The sequence below is a fragment of the Onychostoma macrolepis genome, chromosome 25, assembly GCF_012432095.1.
Source record: "Onychostoma macrolepis isolate SWU-2019 chromosome 25, ASM1243209v1, whole genome shotgun sequence".
Lineage (NCBI taxonomy): Eukaryota > Metazoa > Chordata > Actinopteri > Cypriniformes > Cyprinidae > Onychostoma > Onychostoma macrolepis.
In genome coordinates, this window is record NC_081179.1 from 17,848,335 (window position 1) to 17,874,168 (window position 25,834).

General features: G+C 33.4%; 2 protein-coding genes and 1 long non-coding RNA gene across 5 annotated transcripts in view; all 3 read left to right on the forward strand.

The window, feature by feature from the left end:
• scamp5a (secretory carrier membrane protein 5a) overlaps positions 1–6,022 on the forward strand; it is a 29,470-nt gene extending 23,448 nt beyond the window's left edge. The window contains exon 8 of one of the 2 annotated variants that reach the window (XM_058767585.1): positions 1,883–2,053. In XM_058767585.1, coding sequence (XP_058623568.1) covers positions 1,883–1,907 — 25 coding nt within the window. In that variant the 3' untranslated portion in view covers positions 1,908–2,053. Of the gene's footprint in view, positions 1–1,882 lie in introns of both variants that reach the window. The other variant, XM_058767584.1, reaches the window with a different exon arrangement.
• Positions 6,023–8,694: 2,672 nt separating this feature from the next.
• On the forward strand, positions 8,695–11,528 carry LOC131533852 (uncharacterized). 2 transcript variants are annotated; one of them, XR_009269225.1, is made up of 3 exons: positions 8,695–8,844; positions 10,060–10,128; positions 11,089–11,528. It is a non-coding gene; the product is annotated as an uncharacterized LOC131533852 (long non-coding RNA). The 2 variants fall into 2 exon arrangements; XR_009269224.1 differs by having other exon boundaries at positions 10,060–10,091.
• A 4,063-nt stretch (positions 11,529–15,591) lies between these two features.
• ubl7a (ubiquitin-like 7a (bone marrow stromal cell-derived)) lies at positions 15,592–25,301 on the forward strand. Its single transcript, XM_058766419.1, has 10 exons — positions 15,592–15,930; positions 18,924–19,043; positions 19,172–19,254; positions 19,353–19,437; positions 19,520–19,577; positions 21,102–21,232; positions 21,349–21,398; positions 21,477–21,653; positions 24,416–24,526; positions 24,767–25,301. The coding sequence occupies exons 1-10, from the start codon at positions 15,747–15,749 to the stop codon at positions 24,902–24,904; spliced, it is 1,137 nt and encodes a 378-aa protein (XP_058622402.1). The 5' UTR covers positions 15,592–15,746; the 3' UTR covers positions 24,905–25,301.
• Positions 25,302–25,834: the final 533 nt, after the last annotated feature.

Sequence of the window (25,834 nt, forward strand, 5' to 3'; positions counted from 1 at the left end):
ACACAGTGGCAGTAAATTATTCATAATTTATTGAATCTGGAAGTCTGGACAAAAATTTGGGTGCATCGTTGTTTTCATGTTTATTAATATGTGTTTCATGCAGGGATTCCCAAACGTTTTGTCACCCCTTAAAATAAAATATTTGTTGAAATATCGCAGAAGTAGTTAATATTTCAATAATTTAACAGCACCTTCGCATGCTTACAGTTTTCTGTTGTTGGTTAATAGTTACACAGACGTGCAGTGTTTAAATTGCTTTTATTTTACATTTTTATGATTTAATTAATTATTAGGTTTTTATTAACTCATTATTCACGCTCTACTAATGTCAGAATTGGACCCGTTTTGTCATGTGTTTCAGTTCCTGTTTTGCCTTATTTGGTCATCTTCCTGTCCTTGTTTAGTTTGATCATTAGTTGATTCCCCGCACCTGTCTGTTCCTCGTTATCCTGAGTTTATAAGCCCCAGTCTGTTCAGTTCATCTTTGTCGGGTCTACTTTGTTTGCTATATGTGTTTGCTCCAACTCCTGTTGTGATTAGTTTTTCCTTGATTAAAGACTGTAAAACCTTTCCTTGTGCCTCCTGCGTCTTCCTGCAACAGCGCAACATGACAATTAACTCACTAATGTAATGAATTTTGAATGTTTGAATTTTATTTTGAATAATGAATTTTATGATGTTGAAAACAAAACATGGAACATTTTTACTTTTTTTTTTGTTTTATTATATCAATATGGTACATTTAAAGCAAGTTTGATAATAAAAGTAATCTAAAAGTAGTCAGATTATATCACCTAACATTAGTAACCTACACTGTAAAAAAAAAAAAAAAAATTGAGCCAACTTAAAATTTTAAGGCAACCAGCTTCAGCAGATATTTGAGTTTGCTCAACTTATTTTTGTGGGAAATTCTCACATTTGTGTGGTATAAACTTAAAACGACAAGTTGAGAAAACTCAAAAATCTGCAGAAGCTGGTTGCCTTCAAATTTTAAATTGGCTCAACTTTTTTTTTTTTTACAGTGTAGATTACGTTGTTAACTACAGTTTTCATCATGTAATCCTTAATCAGTAATGGATTACAATTTGTAAATAATTTACCCAGCTCTGTACGTGACTAATTTTTTGTTGATTTTAACTAAATCTGACTGAGACTTTTCTAGCTCCCAGTGTGCTTTGCATGGGACTAGACAGGGAGAGTTAATATTGTAAGCAAGTGCAATTTTATATGTTTTTGAGCCAGAAGAAAAAGAAGAAACTTGTAAATATTTAATGTTCTGTTATAATGGGATTTAGAGCAGATTTATATTGGTATTTTGGGGGTTTACATTATGCTGAACAGTGGAGATTGTGCCGATGTTGAGTATTGCTACATACAATAAAGTCCTGTATTTAATATTGTTTTACTTAATGACATATTACTGCTCATATGCCAGCATAGTGATCTACTTTTTCTCGTACCTCCTGCCAAAATCATGTTATATATAATAATAAAATAGTATATTTAGCATGCTAGTTTTCTGTTTGCAGTTTTCTATTATTAGACCAAATGTTTGAGTTGATTTAAACATAGCAATTTCATGGAACTGAAAAAAAAGATAATTGAACCAAAAGTGAAAATTCTGTCATCATTTACTCATTACATCATGTCGTTCCAAATCTGTATGGCTTTTCTTTTCCTGAGGAAAACAAGCAGATCAGACCCAGTTGATATTTAATGGACGTATTGTATGATATAGTATTAAAGAAAGAAAGTCAACCAGGTTTGAAAATACAGTAAATAATGACAGAATTTAAATTTTTGGGGCAAACTACAAAAGCTTCAGATATCACAAGGGCTTTTTCCAGACATGTACTCAATTTTCTCTTTTTCTTCTCTTCAGGTCGTGGCACAAATCGACAAGTTAACATCAGATATTGACCTCGACTCAGACGATGACCTGACACTAGTGTGTTGCAGCGAGGACCGTGGTGACCTCTTGCACAATGAGACATTATCCGACAACCACTTACTGCACAACCCTCTGCTAGACACGCTCCGTAACCCAACCACAGCCAAGAAACAAGAATTAGAGCTCTACCGCAGGAGCTGTGGAGACTTGCCTGCCCTCAATGGACCGTTAAAGGCCTCAAACAGCCCTAAAGCCTCCTGGCTCTTTGGATCTGGAGGACAGCTCCATTACTACGACAAGACGCTCTATCACGCGTTGTGCTGTGACGATGACGATTACGGCGAAGACAGAGGTGGAATGAGATCTTCGAGGCTGTCGTCCACCGATTCTGTGTTTTCATCTTCACCGCCGAGGTTTCTGACGCCTAGATGTAACCGTAAAACTTACTCCAGCCCGGACTCGAAGAAAAGAGCTCTCCGTAGCTGCAGTACACAAACTGTTTCTGATAAAAGCACACAAACTCACTTCCCATACATTCCAGCCAAGCAAAGAGCTTCAAGTGACTACAAGAACTGAAACTTTCCACAAGCTTCCCAAAAACTCGGATAGTTAACCCAAAGCGAAACATCTGTCATTAATTTTTCACCCTTGTGCTGCTCTGAAACCATATGACTTTCCTTCTTCTGTGGAATGCAGAAGGTGAATTTTTTTGATATAATAGAAGTGAAAAAGAACAGGGTATGTGAAGCTGCGAAATTTTATGTGAACATAAAAATAGTGCATATAACTACATTTAACATATTCTGAATGTATACTACTGGCCAGAAGTTTGGAATACTTAAGACTGTTTAATGTTTTTGAATGAAGTCTCTTCTGCTCACCAAGGCTGCATTTATTCGATGTAAAATACAGTAAGATGTTAGAAAAAAAGTTAAATATTATTACAATTTAAAAGTACTGTTTCCTCTTTGAATATATTTTAACATGTGATTTATTTCTGTGATGCAAAGCTGATTTTTCAGCATCATTACTCCAGTCTTCAGTGTCATGTTATCCTTCAGAAATCATTCTAATATGCTGATATGCTTCTCAGTTATTAGTTATCACTGGCGCTCAAGTATTAATAATGGTTCTTTGTACAGTTGCACTGCTTATTACTTTTATTTGAAATATAAATCTTTTGCAACATTATAAATGTATTTACTGTTACTTTTGACCAATTTAATGAATCCTTAGTTAATGCAAGTATTTATTTTTTCCTTATTTTTATTTTTATTTTTACTTTTCAATGGTGGTGTATCACAGTTCCCACAAAAATATTAAGCAGCAAAAACGGTTTAACACTAATGATAATAATAACACATTTTTCTCGAGCAGCAAATCAGCATATTGATTTCTGAAAGATCATGTGACACTGAAGACTGGAGTAATGCTGAAAATTCAGCTTTGATCACAGAAATAAATTACATTTTTAGTGTAATATAATTTAATTATATTAATATAGATTAAATTATTATTGTTTTTACTGTATTTTTCATCATGTAAATGCAATTGGTGAACATAAAAAACTCCTTTCAAAAACATTTAAAAATCATAGTTATTCCAAACTTTTGAGCAGTAGTGTATTTGTTAGGTTTGAGATCCAAATTTTATAATTATTCACCAAAAATCTTAGCACTAGCAGTCCTTGATACGTTTATGAAGTAGTGATTTCTGATCTATGAACTCTTCTGTGAAGTCATTGTTTTTGTTGGATCTTTTCAGTGAATATGTTTATTCGGTTCACAAAACCAGTCTGAATGATTTGTTCTTGAATCACAGCTATTTTTATGATATTTTATCAATACTTTTTAAATCATGGAAAAGCATGACCAAAAGATCTCATTTGGGTTTCACTGAAGAATGAAAGTCAGTGAATTGACATAAGGGTGAATAAATGAACAGAATTTTCATTTTGGGGTGAACTAATCGTTTAAATTAGTTTGAAATGATTTTGAACTGTGCCATCCGTATTTATGAAATGTTTAGGTCGATATTTATGATAATGAATTACTGTCATGGAAAAACCTCTGTTCTCATGGAGTTTCCAAAGAACAATTTAACCATCGTTTGGATTAATTATGAGGGATTATGCCAATATCAAAACAATCATGCATCTCTGCAGAACATTAACACCAGTCCAAAGCCCCCTAAAGAGTGAGAATTGGTTTCGGTCACACCCACACTGCGCAGTAAATAGACACAGTTAAATTAAGCGAGTAGTACGCTTCCCCAAAGAATTACTAGAATATAAATAATGTGCTTTATATTAGGCTGTTATTTCTGACAAAACCCCAAGTAAATTATGAATAAAATTATGAATACAACTTTCTGGCAGACGCTTCATTCCGAATCATCTTCCTCTCACCAGGACGTTAATTAGTGAAACTGTTTTTCCTGTGATGTATGCACAGATTTACCATAGTAACCATGGCTGTGACAATAAAACTGCTGCATTAGCCATTGTCACAAATACAGAAGTGAAAAAAAAACAAACAAAAAAAAGCTTTATACAGTGTTTAATGGAGATCCATTTATTAGCGGTGGTTGCTAAAGCTCATATTTCATATAAGGCTCATATAGGATCATTACTGCCATAATTAGGGTTAATGATTTGAACAATCCCCTAACTGTGTTACATTTTGCTGTGCAGCTCATACTGCAAGGTCTGCACAACAAACATGAATGATGCTTTAAATAGTGTGGTTTATTGAGAAGAAGTGCGTTATTACTTTTCTACGCAATCAGACTTGCCTCGTGGACTGTAAAATTAGTAAAAATATCTGTAGACTTCTTTTATCTAGAGATCAAATAAATGTGGTGCTGAGCTTTTTTGATTTGGGCGAGCAAGAAACCACATAAAAACCGTCCAGAACTGCAAAACGACATGTTAAAATCATTTAGAACATTGAATAACCAAAAAAACAACGTCCAGGCAACCACCACTCACTCTTTCTTAAATTGTTACTCCACCCCAAAATGAAAATTTTGTCATTAATCACTTACCCCCATGTCGTTCCAAACCTGTAAAAGCTTTGTTCGTCTTCGGAACACAATTTATGATATTTTGGATGAAAACCAGGAGGTTTGTAACTGTCCCATTGACTGCCAAGTAAATAACACTGTCAAGGCCCAGAAAAGCATGAAAGACATCGTCAAAATAGTCCATCTGCCATCAGTGGTTCAACCGTAACATTACGAAGCTACGAGAATACTTTTTGTACGCAAAGAAAATAAAAATAACGACTTTATTCAACAATTCGTCTCCTCTGCGTCAGCGTAGCGTCATTTTGGAGAGTATCCGCTGGACGCAAATAGCGTAACAAGAATCCCGGTTTTCATCCAAAATATATTAAATTGTGTTCCGAGGACGAACGAAGCTTTTGGAACGACATGGGGGTAAGTAATTAATGACAAAATTTTCATTTCGGGGTGGAATAACCCTTTAAGAAAAAATATGAATCTGATTATGTTTTTACATCTATAAATAACTCCTTTTGTGTTCTGCTAAAGAACAAAGTAACATTTTCAAAAGATATGGCTAAATAAATGATGACAGAATAAATTTTTTGGGTGTACCGTCCCTTTAAGAACTATTTTATAAGAATAAAATGCCTAGGAGTGTCTGCAATCATAAGTGCCGACAGTACAGCGGGTCAGACGGAGGAAATTAATTAAGAGGCAAGATTCACTGTCCATGGTGTCAAACACATTAGCCGTGCCGTATCTGAACTTTGACATTGTGAGCTCATTCCTTCAAAAGACCTCACAAGGCCGTGCTCTGAGTTCATCTGTCAGTGTGAGTGAGGTAATTTAATTGGAGTCTAAATCATGAAGCTTTACCTCGGGCCCATTTCAACTGGAGATGGCTGTTATGCAATCATCTATAATAAAAAGCCAATCATTGAAACTGCCTTCAAGGCACACTGTGCAGTTCTTTTTATGGAATACCTTTTAATCCTCTATACAAGTATAGCCCAATTATAACTAAAGCAAACACAAGGTTAGATTGGAGTCTTAAAGGAATAGTGCATTCAAAAAGGAACATTTTGTCATCTACCACTGTAAAAAAATATAAATAAATAAATGTATTTATTATATATATAACTGATTCACGTGGTAACATTGAAATGAACTGGGTTTAATATTATTTTTATTACTGCTAATATTGTTAATTATTAAACTGATTTAATCAACCTGATTTCTTAACACCAGTGTTAATTTAGTATATTTTAGTATTAATATTTATAGGTTTTGAATTAGTTTTCTTTTAAATAAATTTTTAGTTTTTAAGATAAATGTATATATATATATATTTTTTTATTTATTTATTTATTTTTTTTGTATATGTGTATGTGTGTGTGTGTGTATATATATATATATATATATATATATATATATAATTTTATTTATTTTTAAATTCATTTGTTTATATTTTTGTATATGTGTATGTGTGTGTGTATATATATATATATATATATATATATATATAAATTATTATATATATATATATTGGAGTCTTAAAGGAATAGTGCACTCAAAAAGGAAAATATGTCATCTACCACAGTAAAAACAAAAAAATATATATTTAAATAAATATTTATTTATTTATTTTGTATATTTTATTTTAAGTAATTAATTTTTTTTTAATGGTTTTAGGTTTAGCTAACGACAAGTCCTTTAGTTTTACACCATTCAACGTCATTTTTAAGAGTCAGATCAGACAGAAATAGCAACTGCACAGTTTCACAATGCTGCATACTGCTTACAGAGTATTCTCTTTTACACCAAAATACATTATAGCCAGCCTTCTGTTCATGCTGTTCTTGTCAGATTTCCTTCCACCAGGGGATCCTTTCTCCTGATACTGGATTATTGCAGTTGCTATTAAAATGGTTACACTCAATAGTGATTATATGCGGTAGACTGTAGAAGTTGGTTCCATGTCAAGGACTTCCAACAACACACAGCCTGTCTGCAATGTGGTTCTGTGCCTAAAACTGTTTGAGCTGAGACTTGCTCTGTGAGAGTCAGTCCTGTGACAGAACATGGAGCTCTAGACAGTTGTTTCTGAGTACATGCTGATACGGTGTAAACATCTTTACACTTATATTGACCTTGCAGAGCTCAGTAGTTCCACTCTGTTGTGGGAAAATAGTGAACAGTTAAAATTCTGGCTTAGGCTTAGTAATAAAGTTGGCATGAATGCAAAATTCATGTTTTCCAAATGCATGTTGTTGATCAAAATGTTAAACAAATGTATTCATCCATATGTTTTGCTTTTTACATTCTTTGACTTCTTAAATTTTTCATCGAAATGCCCAAACTTTCCTGTTTACTAGTGCTCTTGCACACAAGTTTTGTCAAATCATTTAAACACATTCTGTTTACAGTATAATTATTTCGTCTCAATTTTTAAAAAGTGGAATTTAGAAAATATATATATTTATTGCGTTTATATTACTCTTACAAATAAAAGATATGCTAATAAACAAACAAATCTAATTTCGAATTATATTTTTTGCCAAGATGACCAATTAGTTTGAGAAATGTCATTGTGTATTTTAATTTATGATAAAGTTTTACGCCATTAATGACACCATCACGCAACAACATCACAACATCATTAGCAACATAAGATATAAACGCGATTGTGAGAAAAAAAGTCTGTATCTTCAGATATAAACTCGAAATTTTGAGAAAAAAAAGTCTGAATTGTGAGATACAAACTCACGATTGTGAGAAAAATGTCTGAATTGTTTGAGAAAAAAAGTCAGGACTGTGAGATATAAACTCACAATTGTGAGAAAAAGTCTGAATTTTGAGATATAAACTCGCAATGTTGAGAAGAAAAGTCTCAATTGCGAGAAAAAAGTCAGGAGTCAGTGAGATATGGGCATGTGAGAGTGTGTCAGGATTGGACCCGTTTTGTCACGTGTTTCAGTTCCTGTTTTGCCTTATTTGGTCACCTTCCTGTCCTTGTTTAGTTTGATCATTAGCTGATTCCCTGCACCTGTCTGTCCCTCATTATCCTGAGTTTTTAAGCCCCGGTCTGTTTAGTTTGTGTTTGTTGGGTCACTTTCACTTGTTTGCTCCAGCTCCTGTTGTGATTTATGTCCCAGTGTTTCCTTGATTAAAGACTGTTAAACGTTTCCTCGTGCCTCCAGCGTCTTCCTGAATAGCGCACCGTGACAGACTGGGCATGTGCACATCAATATAGCGTAATTTGTCACACTGTACAACAAAAAAAGTCTGAATTGTGAGATATAAACTTGTAGTTGCAAGGGGAAAAAATGTGAGACTAAAGTCGCAATTAATTTATTTTTTTGTCCCATAGCAGAGACTAGCTTTCATAGTTTGGTCAGTACAAAAACTCGAGCTTATCAAACATAATGTACCGTGCTATAAAGCTAAATTGGTCGTATAGAAACTCACCAAACAGAAACTTTCCTTCCTCTTTCCTATAAAGCCTGTGTTAATAATGATAATTGTGGCATCATTGGGCAAGGCCCTCATGATATTAAGCTTGCTTATGAGGATAATGATAGTGCATTAGTTGTATCCCAGTCACTAATCTGTTCATGCACATGGGGCCAAACTGGGACAAAAGTTTTAATGGGGTCGCATGTAATCAAACCCATTAGCTTCCCCCTCATTCAATGAATTTCCTGATTGACACAATGTTCATTTATTCCATATATAACGATCCCTTAATGCGGGTTTCGAGGCTCTTCAGAATGCTTATATTCAATTCTCATCAGACCTCTGCAGACAAGGTCTTGAGCCTAATTAATCAAATTAAAGAATCCATTCCTCAGCCTCTCCATTAATCAAGCTGTACTGTGTGATGTGAATGTAAATTGACCTTACTGGAAGAGACTCCATCAAGCATCACATCGCAAACACGCTGCACAGTACGCTCATGGACTCTCTCACACTTTCCTTACAGTAAGTACTGTGACTGAGAAAAGGGCTCTTTTCAAGGATGGCAACATTCAAGCTTCAGAACAAGAGCAAAAGTAAACGGCTATATGAGACGTTCTATTAACTCTGCATCTCAGAATTTTCTCCTGAGACAAAAACAAACAATGTCTCAAAATTTTCAAATTTGCCAAGATAACAAAATCTGTAATCAAAAATCTGAAGTTCATATATATATATATATATTTACATTTACATATTCACATACACACACACACACACACACACACACACACACATATATATATATATATATATATATGTATACATGTGTGTGTGTGTGTATGTATGTATGTATATATGAGACTTATTTAAAAAACATTAAAATGGTAATTATTCCAATTAATTTCTCAAAATATATTAAAATAGAAAAGTTCTTTTAAATTATAATACAAAATATATTTATAATATAATTAATGTAATATATATTAAGTTAATAATATGTATGAGACATAATAATGGTAATTATTAAAATTAATTAAATTAAATTATATTTAAATTGAAAGCAGTTCTTTTAATTGTTAATATATATAATTTCTGGTCAATTTTCTGTTTTTTTTTTTTTTTTCTGAGAAATTTTAAAAGAAATATCTAAAATAGTGTTCATAAAAAAAAAAAAACTGACAACTCCATTAATTTGCCAAATATGAAACAACAGCTTTTAAGTTATAATATAATTTCCTCTGAGACAGATTATATAGTTCAAGTTCAAATTCTTTATTTGTCCCCAATGGGGCAATTCGTTGTGCAACAGATAGTATAGTACAAATCACACACAATCACACACACAATACCAATACAAAGATTGTATTGACAGGCATGGCTAAAAAAAAACAAAAAAAAACAGTAAACAATCAATAAATAGTAAATCACTAAGTTATCTATGGTTCTTTACAGAATTGAGAAGCAGAATGGCTGCAGGTACAAACGTGTGTTTATATCTATTAGTTCTGAATTGAGTTTAAAGCGTAATCCCGATGGCAACATCTGAAATTCAGCCTGTAAGGGATGAGAACTATCTGACAGGATAGATTCAACCCTTCTTAACATCTGCTTCTGATAAAGTTCCTCCAGGCCTTTCTGCTTCGAACCTATGATACAGCTGCTCACCTTAATTAACCTTGAAAGAGAGTTTTTTTGTTTTACAGTAATGGACCCATACCAGCAGATTAAGAAGAAGGTAACAACCGACTCAACAAAGGACCTATAAAAAAAAGGTCAACAGAGTCTTGTCCACATTAAACTTTGCCATATAATCCATTCTGAGAAAATTATGATCTAGCTGTAAGCAAAGGAAATATATCAACAAGCATCACTTTGCATAATTGTCTCTTTTCTTTCTTTCTTAAAAAAAAAAAAAAAATGTCTAGACAGATTTGATTAATTTTATGTCAGTTTTAGTTGTACTAAATGAGAAATATTGCCTTGGAAACTATAGATGAAATAAAATGTTTATATATATATATATATATATATATATATATATACACATACAGTATATATATATATATATTTTTTTTTCATTTCAGGTAATGTTTATTTTATTTCAAATATTGAAAATGTTAATTTTTTTTTAAATTTCTTTAAAAAAAAGTTTTTGTTTTTATTTCTTTATGTCATTTTTATTAGTTTGTGTGTGTGTGTGATCTCTACTACGCTGTAAAAAAAAAAATCTAAAGTTGAGAAAACTCAAAAATCTCCTGAGGCTGGTTGCCTTAAACTTTAGATTTTTTACAGTGTACAAATCTTACAAATTCTGTACAAATAGTATTCTATGAGTCTCTCAATTTCTTAAAAAGAGTTGTGTGCCTAATGTTCATAAAAAGGTCATGTTTGAATGGAGTAGTACGGCATGTCAAACCAGAGGACATAGCCATTATTCTGAAGTAAAATGTCAGAAATTCTCCTGCTACAATAGAGACGTCTGATTTCCACTTCAAAATGACCAAAGTCTGAGTGGTCACTGTGGTAGTTTGGAAGCGGCCACAGTTCCTCTAATCTGCACCGTGCAGACTTTCAGACTTGTCTTGATCTTTAGACAAGCCCAAAGTGATGTCCCTTTGTAGCTGAGCCATGTTCCACTGGCTCTGGCTGAACAGGGCGTCTCTTCGCAGGGTGTGAAATGTCTGGACGCTTGCTCTATCCCTGTCATAACTGGTGTGTCCTGATTCCCTCAGGCGCTGTCAGGCGTGCTGCACCGAGTGGAGGAGCTCAGTGAAGACTGGCGCTCTCTGAGAAGCGTATCCAGCCAAGAGACCATCTGTCACTGCGAATAACTGCGTGACAGCACAAATACAGTCCTACCTCACTAAAACCCCGACTAGCACCGAGAACTGATGGATATGAGAGCTTGGAAATGAAAGAACGGATCCAAACAAAGCATTTCTTGTCACAGTGAAAAGGAATGAATGAATATAAAGCAAACAGTCATAGATTTAAGATGATTGCTAATACTACCTTTGAAAGACTAAATAGCCTATTTGAGTGGTAAGCAAGGAGTTTTATATCGTGTCTAGCTGAAACTGCTCATTTAGCATTATTTATTATAGGCCTAGGTGAACCTGGTGTTAGTATGGTGTAGTTAGCCCCTACTGGTAGATGTTGTTACTACACTCGTGCCAACGAGCAAAAATGACAGATTTGAAATTACACACGGTATTTACCGAGGATTCACTTCTTAACGGAGCAACCGCCATTGAGGTTAATCGAAATGCTAACCGCTAATGCTAACTTTGCCCAGTTGGTTTGTGAAAAGACCAGCTACATGTTCCAAAAAAAATAAAAAAAATAAATAAATAAAAATAAAAGAAAGAAAGAAAAAACAAACAAACAGGATGTGCACCTTTAGCAGACTATTCATTAAATTTTAATAATATGACGTATAAGTGAGTCGGACAATTTAGGGGAAAAAACACAAAACACAGAATGTTTTTTGGAACATACTAACGTTAGGGAAACGTTCTTTTTAGTTGTGTGTTTTTTATTTTTTTTGTAAGCATAAAATAACGTTCCCAGAACGTTGCAGGGTGGTTATTATTAAATAACCTAAAAATAACTTATAGCGAACGTAGCATGGTACAGTTGAGACACCCATTCTTAATGCTCTAAAGCTTTACATTTACAATGTATAAATTACAGTTTAAAAATAAATGTATTTATTTTCTTTATTTGATTCAGATTCAGTTAAACAAAACAGGAACAAATATTTAACACTACAAAAATATATGGCAAACAGTATAAATTTAAACATAACAGTAAAAATAACAATATACATACCTGTATATTGTTTAACCCTACCCCCAAACCTATGCATCACTCTGATCTTTCTGCATTTTTACATTTTCAATCATTCTGTATGATTTATAAGCTTGTTTCATCATGGGGACCTAAACAATTTACTGGTATTACTATATTTGTAGGGACATTTGGTCCCCATAATGTAGGTAATACCAGTACACAAACACACACAGCCTCTGTATGCATTTTATTTTCTATGATTGGACTGTTACTGTATACAGTACATATCAACCTATGAAGTGTGTCTCAACTGTACCCACTTTACCACCTTGTATATTTCTTAAAATGCTATGTAACCCTTTTAACATGAATGTCCATTAAGAATAGACATCTTCGGAGTGGAAAGACGCACACATTCCAAATTTCTCGGCCATATTTGCAACGCCTCCGGGCAGCTCATACAAAACCAAGTCCTATCTTAATGAATGGGGGAATCCTGAAATCTCAAAAAATGCTTGCTGAGCTCGCAATTAAATTACATACATCAAATCGGCAACACAAATCTGAAATTAATTGCCCCATGAATGTTGTTTCTTAAAAAGCTTATTTTTCAGGCTAGACCAGCTAATGCGCATGCACAGTCATAACGCGCTTGTGACTGCGCATGCGAAATAGCAATTAAAATAAAACACTTACTAAACAAATATGAAATATCTTTATTTACCTCCATGCCATGTAACCATTAATCAACATCAAAGAAACCGTGAACATGCAAATGTGATACTAAATTATTGAAATATTTATTTTTAAATCTCAGGGGGTACTTAAAGTATATTTGGTGAATAAGGTTTAGATGACAAAAAGTTTCGGAATGCCTGCATTACATGTAAATAAGAAATAATGTGAAGATATGCATTTTAATGAATTTGAAAGACAAAAGCCTTCCAAAGACATAACATAAACCTGAAATGATTTTCGTAAATCCAGTGGTCAAATGCTGTATCGCCACCTGACTGATGACTTTCTGAATGTATATAATCGGTAGGCTATTTTAGAAAGGAAATTTTAAAAGACGAAAAAGAGGAATTAGGGAAAATCAATGAATTATGAATAATTTATTGCTATTGTGTGAATAATATGTAATCATGTAATCCATTAAAAAGTAACTGTAGTCTGATTACGAGTATTTTAAAATGTAACTTATTCTAATTACAAGTACTTAATTTTTGGAATATGATTACGTAACCCAGATTACATGAAATCAGTTACTACCCAGCTCTGTAAATAGGTTAGGGAAACGTTATAATAACGTTAGGAATAATATTCTAAAGACAAAAACTACTTTCTGTGAACCAAAAACGAACATTATGGGAACATTAGAATAACATTATGGGAACGTTCTACAAACCAAAAACTAACATTCTATTTTTGTTAAGAAAACTTTCCCGGCTAACCAAAAACAAACCATAAAAAAATAACGTTCTGGGAACCAAAAACTAACGTTTCCAGAACGTTCTGGGAACCAAGAATTGTTAGTAGGGTATTTACTTCAAAGTAGCCTACTTAAATGACTTTAAAATAATTTGACTGAAATTATTATTATGATGATGATGACTGGTTGTGGGCAGTGTTATCATAATATCACTGAGATCCATTATTATTGTTTTTAATAATATTTTCCATTGTAATTTTGTTGTGTTTATCATTTCATTAGTTTTCCTTTTTTTAAATATTTTTTTTTTGTTAATTTATTTCAGTTTTAGTTTTACAAAATGTAAGAAATGTTGCTTTGGAAACTATCTTAAATTCTGATCTTAAATTCAGGTAACGTTTTAATTTCAAGTAATGACAATGTTAATTTCAGTTTAGTAAAAATAGGGTGAAGTCAGCTAAAATGGGCTATCAGGTAAAATGGGCCAAATAAGGTTGTAGCATCATATCTCTTTAAATTTTTCTTCAGAAAATCACAATAACTGATCTTGCATTGTTGCTTCAACACTTGTTGACATATAACAATAATTTGTATTGGTCTGAGTTTTTTAAGGCGGGCAGAGCAGAGTGTTACATGGAGCTTGTCAGAGAAATTGTAAGGTAATTGAGCCTGACATAGAAAATTTAATTAATCACTAATAAGGGTACTAAAGCAATTATAAGTAAGCTTACCAACAAAGCAAAGGTTTATGAACAATGTTTTGACATGCTCTTTCAAATAAAAAAGTTTAATTTATAAAAGAAACTTTGTGAAAAAAGTCATTTTAGGTAGAAATGGCTGGTTAAGCTAAAATGGGCTGCACACACACACACACACACACACACTTTTAGACAGATATTGAGGGTGAAAATAGGTTTATAAGCCTAGATATGTATCCATACAAAATCTTAACAGTCTTTTAAAAAACTTGCATTGCAGACAGTATGGTAGGAGGACAAGCAAAGAAAGGAAAAAGAGAGACGAGAAGAGAAAGGGAAAGAAAGGTAAAATGGGCTGCATACACACACACACACAAACACACACACTTTTACACAGAAATTGAGGGTGAAAATGGGTTTATAGGCCTACTGTAGATATGTATCCATAAAAAATCTTAACAGTCTTTAAAAAAATACAAGCATACACACACACATGCACACAAAAGACAACACTGCACAGAAACACACACCTATACAACATGATCAGTTCATTTTTAATTGGATTGTTTAATTAATTTTTCATTCAACTTTCTATTTAATGAAATACATTTATGGTGTTGTGGTGTTGCTATGGCACACTAAAGACAATAGTGTCAATTTACTGTTAAAAACAAAATGATTTAAGCTGAAATTACCTGTGTTATTTTCTTTTTATATTGGCCCATTTTACCTGAATGTTGTGCCGTGGCTCAAGAAGGTACCTGCTAATACTCTAACTCTCATAACTTTAAAACTTATACTTTTTCACATTTTAAAAATATAAATATATTTAAGAAACCCATGCTAATTTATAAGAATATCATTAAATCTCATGCATAGCTTATTTGATGCTATTATAAGTCAAAACGTTGCCCATTTTAGCTGACTTCACCCTAATTTTGTTTAGTAATCAAGTAATTTTGTTGTGAGTTTGTCATTTTAATTAGTTTTTTTTTAACATGTTTATTTATTTTACTTTAGCTTTAGTTATTTTAGTAGGCCTAGGTCAAGTTAAAATAAAATGAAATGAGACTTACCTTGGCACCTAGCTAAATTGAAATTCCGTTTATTTATTTACCGTTTTACGTTTTTTTTTTTTTTGATAATAGTAACCCTGTTCGTGGGTTCTCTAAAAGACACACTTAATTGTACCAAAACCGCTTTATTTTTTATTATTTCTATTATTTCTGCGTTTCATAGCTACACTGCCCTCTCTGTTCACGCGCGAGTACTACAGTCTGTAAACATCAGGAAAACTACAATTCCCAGAACCGCCATCTTTCCTGCGTGACGTCATGGCGCGCGGATGAAAACAGTCGCATGATTGTGTTTATTTCAAAGACAGACAGCGTTTACAAGACTGGTAGATTTATTCGTCGTTTCTGTGCGTTGCCAAAGAAAGCACACCATCTCTAGTCCGTACAGCTCCATGGCGCTCTCAGAGTGGCGTCTGTCTCTCAAGCTGCTGGATCAGCCCTCTCTTCCCAAGTCCGTGCTGCAGTTTCCCGAGGCGGACCCCGGAGACGTTCCTCCCGGAGAGTATCGGGTCTCCACTCTCAAGCAGCTGGTGTCAGCTCAGATCCCCGATGCCATACCAGATCCTGAGCTCATAGGTAACAAATAACGCGAAGAATATGACTCCTTATAATATTAGACCACAATAGGGCATTAATGCGGTCACGTTTGAACTGATTAAACTGGTTAAAACACTAGAGCCTTTATTTACAATGTCATAATTTGATGTGGACCTTAAAATCATTAAAAGACATTCAGGTAACTAAATAACGGTTTCGTTTAGCCCGTTATTTTAAGCGTTTTACACGTATTCCTGTAGATCTATATTTTTTTATTTTACTAGCGCTTATCATTATATTATTATTTACTGTTATTTTACTAGTGCTTATTAGTTTTTTATTTTTATTCCGTGACTATCTTTTCAATTTTATTGTCTATTTATGAGATACTATACGTATTGCTTTGCTAATAGTTACTATAATAATCAAAGATAAATATTCCATTGCTATATCAATATATTGTGTCAACAAAAATGGTTTGAATTCTTTGTGGTTCAGATATTAACTAATCAGTTTTGTCTAGTTTGTATTCCAGTTGTTGCCGGTATCAATTACAATTTTGCTAGGAACTGTTCATTGGGTAATAGTACTCTACTTATTTCCTGGTTACTAATAACTAACTAATAATTACTAGTATCTATTTCAGCTTTATTAATATTTATTTATTATATCCCAACTGTTATTAGTAACTATTTTCATCCCACTAAATAATAGCTTTAAAAAATTAAAAAATTCGATCTTTTCATAAATAATTGTAACCATTTTTTTTTTTTTTTTTTTTTTTAATTGGTTACTTAAGATGAATTTATAGGTATTAAATGTGACCCTGGACCACAAAACCAGTCTTAAGTGTCAATTTTTCGAAATTGAGATTTATACATCAGCTGAAAGCTGAATAAATAAGCTTTCCGGTAATGTATGGTTTGTTAGGATCAGTCAATATTTGTTTGAGATACAACTATTTGAAAATCTGGAATCTGAGGGTGCAAAAAAATCTAAATATTGAGAAAATCGCCTTTAAAGTTGTCCAAATGAAGTTCTTAGCAATGCATATTACTAATCAAAAATGAAGTTTTGAGATATTTACAGTAGTAAATTTACAAAATATCTTCATGGAACATGATCTTTACTTAATATAATGATTTTTGGCATAAAAATTGATAATTTTGACCCATACAATGTGTTTTTGGCTATTGCTACAAATATACCCCAGCGACTTAAGACTGGTTTTGTGGTCCAGGGTCACAAATGTATTATAACTGTGTAATAGTTAATATAAATGCATCATAAGGTGCATTACAAGGGGCATAATTAAAAAGCATTATATATTTGAAGATATCAAGTAAAGTGTTACCAATCTTACTAGTAGGATGTAATTTTACGGTTTAAATAGTAAACAGTCAAATCATTTCACAAGTGTTTTTTTTTTTTTTTTTACATTATCAACAAAATATGACTAATATTATAAGGGACAAATAAGGGACACAATATAAGTCTATTAGACTATTTATTCCCCCTTACTGGGGTGGAAATTTTGTATCTCATATGTTTAAAAAGTTTCTGCAATATATAATATAACATAATAAATAATAGGATTTAATTAGAGGTCGACCGATTCATCGGTTTTGCGGATTAATCGGCACCGATAGTTGATTGCCACAACTATCGGTTATCGGCAAAAATCCATGCCGATAGTTTTCCGGTTTGCAACCGTTGCTGGAGTGGCTGAGAAGGGTCCGCTGGCATTATACAGTACGAGAGCGGCCTCTAGAGGCGGAAATCACCGACAGCACGTGTTGTTTATTTTGACACGTGACACTGCGCGCAGCGGGAAACTCCAGACGCGCATTTAAATACAGCCGACAGAAAAGCCTGCCGCGGAACAGAGCGCCATTCACATAGTTTTCTATTAAATTACATTATATTTGTCCCAAATCGTTGTGAATGTATATAATGACTTCACCCTAGGCTATAAATTATGTATTGTGCATTTTTCAGCAAAACGTTTGTCTTTCTGTGGCTCTAATAAAGTTGGTATGCTTCATGTAGAGAGCTGTAATCTCTAGATCGCGATTTTCTCTTTCCACTTGCTCTGTTTTTTTAAACACCGAACTTCAAACTCATTTATGCCACATTGTTCATTCTTGAAGCAAACTTATGTCCGTTTGGTGATTTAAATAAATTGTTTTAGACCGCCACTTTAACTGAACGCAAAGCGTCTGGTGTGTGTGTGTGTGTGTGATACCTCTGAGTTCTCCTAGACGCAGCGCTGCGCGACTAACTTTTTTATTTTTATTTTTTTTGATTAGATAATTATCAAGTGTTAAAAAATAGAAGCAAATAAAGTGTGTGAGTACACATACAATATCCATATGTATGTAATTTTAATGCTATGGCCTTGTGTAGATATTTAAACATGGCCATCTTTAAGCATGACTGTTGAAATTAAATGGTAACATTTAACAATAAAAGTCCATTCGTAGCATTAATGAAAACTGTAGAAGTATTGTTCCTTGTTAGAGTGTTTTCATTTCAACATTCACTATTAGCTACTAATAGGCTATATTTTTACATTTTAAAGTTTCTTCTTTTAACATTAGCAAATTATGAAATAACTTTAATGATCAATATAGTAAATAATATTAATATTTGTATTCATTTACAAAGTATGGTTCAGTACTGTTGCCGCTTTTTTTTTTTTTTTTAAACAGTAAAGCACTAGCTCTCTTTCAGTATCCATTTTGAAAACTATCGGTTGATTAATCGGTATCGGCCAGTGTGGTCCAACCTAGCTATCGGTATCGGTAAAATCCACTATCGGTCGACCTCTAGATTTAATTCATCAAGCTGGAACTATGACTTTTAAAAACTTAAACGTGTCCCTTTAGTGATGAAATCTAAAGATGCTTCAAAACTGTTTCATGTTTCCAAAAAAAAAGAAAAAGATAAAAATGAATCAATTCTGGGAACAACCCCTAGAGGAATCTTGACAAGATTGCAAACAGTTTTCCCATTATCTTTGTGCATTACAGAATTAGTGTACTGTGGCAGAAAGTTAAAGGATGACTTGACTCTGGAGTCCTACGGGATTCAGTCGGGATCCACGGTGCACATCCTGAGAAAGTCATGGCCAGAGCCTGAGATACATCCTGGTGAGTCATGCTTACGATCTTCAGTGGAACACAAAGAATGGAGATGAAGATGGACACTGGCAAGCTCCAAAAGATATAAGTGCACCATGAATACAGTCCATTATTTATTCCTGTATGTTGTCCTATAGAGCCAGTGGACAAGGTTGCGGCTGCGAGGGAGTTTCGTGTCTTGCAGGCAGCTCTTCACACCAGCACTGCATACAGAGACTCGGTAGGTTGACTACACCTGCGTACAGATTCACTACTGACCATGAGTGTCTCTGCTGCTGGTTCTGGATCCATGTTTGAGTAGCTGTTCACTCATTCCAGGTGTTCAAGATGCTGAACAACAAGGAATCCCTCGACCAGATCATCGTGGCAACACCTGGGCTGAGCAGCGATCCTGTGGCTCTGGGTACTGTATGATTGCAGGCAGAAGTGATTTGTGATGCGAGGCGTGTTGAAGACTTATTCATGTTTATTGACTGTATTTTTAGGGGTTCTTCAGGACAAAGACCTCTTCATACAATTCACAGACCCAAACATGCTTGACACGTGAGTGAGCATCATTACATACAACTGATCCAAAATAAATAAATAAATAAGATTATTAGTAGTAGTACTAATTATAGGAGAAAAATAACAACAACAATAATAAATAGTATTATATGTAAAAAATAATAAAACAACAACAAAAACACATTTTTGCTCTTTTGTTGATTTTGATTGCTTCCATTGTCCTCATGTCAGTCCTCTGTCGTGTGTGTCCATATTTGGTCATGTTCCTGTCCCTGTTCTGTGTGATTATTAGTTTATTCAGTTCAGGTGTGTGTAATTATCTGTTATTGTCATGTGTATTTAGTTCCTGCCTGTTTAGTTAGTTTTGGTCTGGTCTACTCGTTACTCCCCGGTGTTCCTGTGTGTCCCAGCCTGGCCTTGTCTGTTTTGAGCTCATTAAAGACTGTATTTTGAGTTCATCCTCGTCTCCTCGTTCCTCCCTGCTGTGTGCACCGTGACACCTCATTTGTAAGTTGCTTTGGATAACAGCGTCTGCTAAATGACTAAATGTAAATCGATTGTTATTATTAATAAACTAATAAATATTACTAATAATAATTATTATAGTTGTTGTTTTCTTATTAATAATATTAATAATAATTATTACTAATTAGAAAACAATCATAAATCAGTCATTTTATTGTTAATTAACTAATCAATATTAATATAAATCACAATAATTAGCAATTCATAATAAACATAATTAACAATAATAATCACCATCAGTATATCAACGTTATATGTAAAATAATAATACATCAATAATAATAATAAATCAGTAATATTGTTATTAATTGATAATGCAATAACAACAACTGATATAATAACACTAATAATAATTATTGTAATAATAAATCAAATATATAATATATAATAAATACATAAATTGTTATTATTAATTAGTATTATAATAAATATAATTAATACTACTATTAAGAATACTACTACTAAATTATTATTATTAATAATAAATCAGTAATGTTATTTTTAATTGATAAATGTAATAGCAACAATAATGTATTAACTAATACAACAACAACAATAATAATTATAATAATTAATTGAATTACTATTATAATATAACAATAGTAATATAATAAATATAAAATAAATGTTATTAATTAATCAGTATTATTATAATGATAAATATAATTAATATTGCTTCAATTAATAATAATAATAATTATTATTATTATTATTGATTAATCAATATTTAAATAATAATAATAATACTATTTATTTTTAAAAATAAATTCATATTTAGGTTGAATTCATATTTGTCTTATTTAAAGCATAAGCAGTCAAGTTTGTCTGGTATTGACTTTATAATAAATTATTTCTTTAGTTTTTGAAACGACTTTCCATTTTGGCTGATGTCACATTGTAGAATGGTTGTGAACACCATATTGTGTTGACTTCCTGTTGAATCCGAGGTTTAACCGCCTCAGAATGTGGCATTTGAATCATGTGGTGCACTTTGGGTTAAAGCAAACGATACCCTGAGCTTAACTGTCTCACCAGATTGGCCAATTCCCACCCGGCACTGGTAAATGCCATCATCCTGGTGCTGCACTCGGTGGCTGGCAGCGTGCCTCAGCAGAGCGCCAGCTCCTCCAGAAACGTGTCTTCTAGCTCTTACAGTGACATGCCAGGTGGGTGTACATTTAAACACAATTTAAGTGAAAAATTGCCCACCATTTACATAACGTGACAGGTCATTTTGGTGATCCATAGTAGTTTTCATGCATAAACTTTTTTTAATGTACAGGAGGTTTCCTCTTTGAAGGCATGTCTGATGACGAGGAGGACTTCCAGTCGGTTTGTGATGATTTACTGTTCTTCATTAGGAATAGTGCATTAACAGTATTGGATCCTAAGCCAGTTTATCATCTTTAGGGGAATCGCGGTGGGCCATCCACTCTTGCTAGTGGTTTGGCCGGCATGAGGCCAGCTTCGCTCGGTTATAATGGCGCTGTGGGCCCCAGACCCATCACTCAAAGTGAGCTGGCCACCGCTCTGGCCCTCGCCAGCACCCCTGAGAGCAGCGCTGTTACACCAACTACAGGAAACCAGGTACAGGAGTACACTGCCCATTACTGTGTCCACCCAGAGTAGGGTTGCAAAAAGATGGAACATTTCCAGTAAATTTCAGAAACATTGCAGAAATTTTGGAAACTTTCCAGGATTTTTTAGAATCTTCCGGGAATATTGGGAAAGTTTACGGAAATTTATCACCCCTTTGCAACCCTTAATGGTTTAACTATATATATATATATATATATATATATATATACACACACACATATACACAACTAGGCCTAAAATTATAACTCATCAAGCACCAAATGCGCATAAAGCTTTTGTCAGTATATAAAACAGTGTTATTTGCCAAGAGTATTGAGTATTTTAAAACAGTATTTTACTAGTAATGCGTTACAATATTGCGTTACTCCATAAAAAAGTAACTAATTACGTTATCTAATTGCGTTAGGTGTCGGTGACTATGTTTCCATCCACCTATTTTTATGCGCATTTTGGAATATCGCATAAAAAACACTGGATGGAAACACAAAGATGCACATAAATTATAAAAATGCGCATAAAAAAACTAATGTGCACAATTGAGTATGAAAAACTTTTTATCTGATAAGAAAAAATGCACATAAACTACGATGGAAACACATTTACCAAATAAATTCCACCATGCGCATTTAAAAAGTCACGTGACTTTGCGCTATGAGACGGGATAACTTGACTAGCAGCGGACCGATCTCGTTCACAGCATCTATATGTTGTTATGGTCGTTCTGAAATTCCTGAACAAAGTCTGTCGTCAGAGTATTTCTGTATAATTGTCTTACACGACTGCGTTCCCAAACAGCAGCATCCACCTTTGAAACCAATGACAGCATTTATTGTGTTGCGTCTGCTCGCTCTGAGGTGCAAGTAATGGATCATATATGAAAATTATTATATTCAGTGGCTTCTCCTAGTTTTCTAAGTGATATTTTGTGCCAGTTTATCAGGAAGTGACGATTTTGTTCTCGTTGACTCGTTGGATGGAAACGGTGCTTTATTCACAAATGTTTTATGCGATATTACAGTTTTGCGCATAAGTTAAATTCGCATCTTTGGATGGAAACATAGCTAGTGAATTAATCATAAAAAAAGTAACTTGAGTTACTTATTTGAAAAATATTTCTTGTAAATTTAAAAGTAATGCCTTACTTTACTAGTTACTTGAAAAAAGTAATCTGATTACGTAACTCGCATTCCTTCCAATGCGTTACCCCCAACACTGTTCGCCAATTGACCAATAACTTTTTTTAATTAATTATAACAGTGCAGGAAAATGCAGTATATTTTGGCGCAGTTATCAAAATGCAAAGACTGTGTTTCATGGCCAGTACAAAATATTTATGTTTGGTGTCTGGTCAGTCATTGGCAGGTGTGGCAAAATGTATACAACCATTCAAACATTTGTTGTAAGATTTTTTTTTTTATGTTTTTGAAAAGTCTCTTGTGCACACCAAGGGTGCATTTGATAAAATTTTGTTATAATTTTAGTAATATTATAAGAATTTAAAACTAACTTTTTTCTATTTGTTTTCTTTTTTGATAATTTTAACAATTTAATCATTCATTCCTGCGATGGTGAAGCTGAATTTTCAGCGGCCATTATTCCAGCCTTCATTCTAATATGCTGATTTGGTGCTCAAAAAAAAAAAAAGTCTTATTATCAATGCTGAAATAACTTAAAGGGATAGTTCACCCCAAAATAAAAATTATGTCATTAATTACTTCACCCAATGTCGTTCCAAACCTGTAAGTCCTTCGTTCATCTTCGGAACACAAATTAAGATATTTTTGATGATATCTGAGAGCTCTCTGACCCTCCCATAGACAGCAAGGGTCCTTACACGATCAAGGTCCAGAAAAGTACCAAGATGATCGACAAAGTAGTCCATGTGACATCAGTGGTTCAACTGTAATTTTACGAAGCCACGAGAATACTTTGCGCAAAGAAACCAAAAATAATGATTTTATTCCACATTTTCATCTCTACTGTTTCTCTTGTGGATGCGCAAAAAGTATTCTCGTGGCTTCGTAAAATATCTTAATTTGTGCTCCGAAGATGAACGGAGGTCTTACAGGTTTGGAACGACATAATTTTTGGGTGAACTAACCCTTTAATAATTTCATAACACTGATACATGTCATCTGTAGCAGATTTTGTGATGTCTAAATTCACTTTAATTTATGAATGATAGATTTTAGTTTTTAGTGTTTTATTTTTAATTTAATTAATGCAGTATAAAAATTTAGGGTACATTTACATGACAACAATATACTAAAAACAGAAATGTTCTTCCTTTGTGTAAAGACAAAATGTCAAAAAGATCCCCGTTAACACGGATCTGCGAAAACGACTACAAATGCTGTATTGTTCATGCTAGGCCAGTAGATGGCGATGTCACTTTGAAAAGAAACACTACGCACCTGCGAACATAACTATTGCCCACATATAATACACAAACGCATGACGTCAACGTTTTCACAAATGTGTTTTTGTAGTCGGTAACGGTATCGTTTTCAAACCCATTTCCAAAGTTTGCATTTTCAGCCCACCAAGACATTGTTTTCTTGTAAATGAGTGGCCAAAACAAACAAAGTTTTCAGTTTTAGTTGAAAACGATGTTGTGACCCCTTAATATCAGAACTAGTTAACAGCCAGTAATGATAATAATTGTTATCAGCTGGAACTTAACCATCAGTGTGTCTATAATGTTTTAGATTTGCATACACTAATTTAAAAACCGAATATGTCTGTGACAGGGTCCCTCTTCAGGAGTGTCCCCAATCCCTGCAGGCACTCCTATAACCAATGACCTGTTTAACCAGGCACTGCAGCAGGCCCTGCAGGTGTCCAGCATGTCCAGCTTATCTGTGAGTAACCACCGGACATCCAGTGACATCTACACCAGATTCATCTTTATAGAGTCCATCATCAGCCCTTCAAATAGAGATTTCGCAGAAAAATGCATGCATTCTTCCTATGACTGTTAGCATTATGATTTGCATGCATCCTGTTCCTTTTTATATGCAGTGAAGTCTATTCACAATATAATTTTTCTTTGTTAAAGTGACATTACTGATTCTGAAGTGACTCTGTTTGATAATGTGTAGAATCAGTGGCAGTCGCAGCTCCAGCAGCTGCGGGACATGGGCATCCGTGATGAGGAGCTCATCCTGAGAGCCCTGCAGGCCACCGGCGGAGATATCCAAGCGGCCCTGGAGCTCATATTCGCCGGAGGCGCACCATGAATCATTCTCTGAAGTAAAACGATATTATGATGTTACAACCAAGGAAGATTTACCACTACATATTCAACATTTTAACTACCTATTTGAAAGTGTGGTTTATTTTTAACTTATGTTTGTCTTTTATTTTTTAGACATGTACATTGAATGCGGTGCTATCAGCTGTTTGAACAGTAGGCCTAGTTTAGGGCACATGTTACAATATATCACTTCTGCTGTGTTAATGAAATGTGTTCAGCTCCATAAATATTGATAGCTAAAAGCTAAATGTTGATGTTCAGACAATCATTGTTATGTTTTATTTTTTTTTGTCATTAATTAAATTATGAATACCATAAAGTTTGGTGCTCTGTAGTTGTGTGCAAGGATGAAACAAGGCATTAAATGGAAATTGACTCTATGTTCTAAATGCATGTTAATGATTTATCCACAAATGTTTAATTGTGTTGTTTATATATGTTCGACCTCCTAATTTTTAATTAAAATGTCATGCTCTAGCTTGATCTTCCAGTGAAACAACAGCATTTTAGTACATAAATCATCCTCAGTAAAATAAATATCAATAAAAAAAAACCTTTTTTTTTTAAAATTAAAATATATATACTACATAATTTCAATATTCATATTGAAGCAAGCAGTGATAGTTTGCATTTACTTTTATGAATGAGTAGAATATCAATCCAAGTTTTATTATTATTTGTTACTTCTATTAAAATGTGTTTTTCTAATCAATTCTATCACAAATTGCAACAATATGCATCACTATAAAAAAGAACAGTTATAAGAACAAAAGCCACCATAATGATACTAATATCAAGATTTGATTGCAATTTATTTGCTTTAAGGTATAACGATACTAAATAATTAATAGGTAAACAAACAACACTTTTTCTATTTTTCTACAGACCAGATTATTTTGTGCATCTTTATGTC

What these genes read in the sequence shown, in the direction of transcription:
- ubl7a (XM_058766419.1), top strand. Translation starts at nt 15,747, where the DNA reads ATGGCGCTCTCAGAGTGGCGTCTGTCTCTCAAGCTGCTGGATCAGCCC. An exon ending in AGAGCCTGAGATACATCCTG is followed by an intron (nt 19,044 to 19,171) that starts GTGAGTCATGCT and finishes GTTGTCCTATAG; the next exon opens with AGCCAGTGGACAAGGTTGCG. An exon ending in GCACTGCATACAGAGACTCG is followed by an intron (nt 19,255 to 19,352) that starts GTAGGTTGACTA and finishes CACTCATTCCAG; the next exon opens with GTGTTCAAGATGCTGAACAA.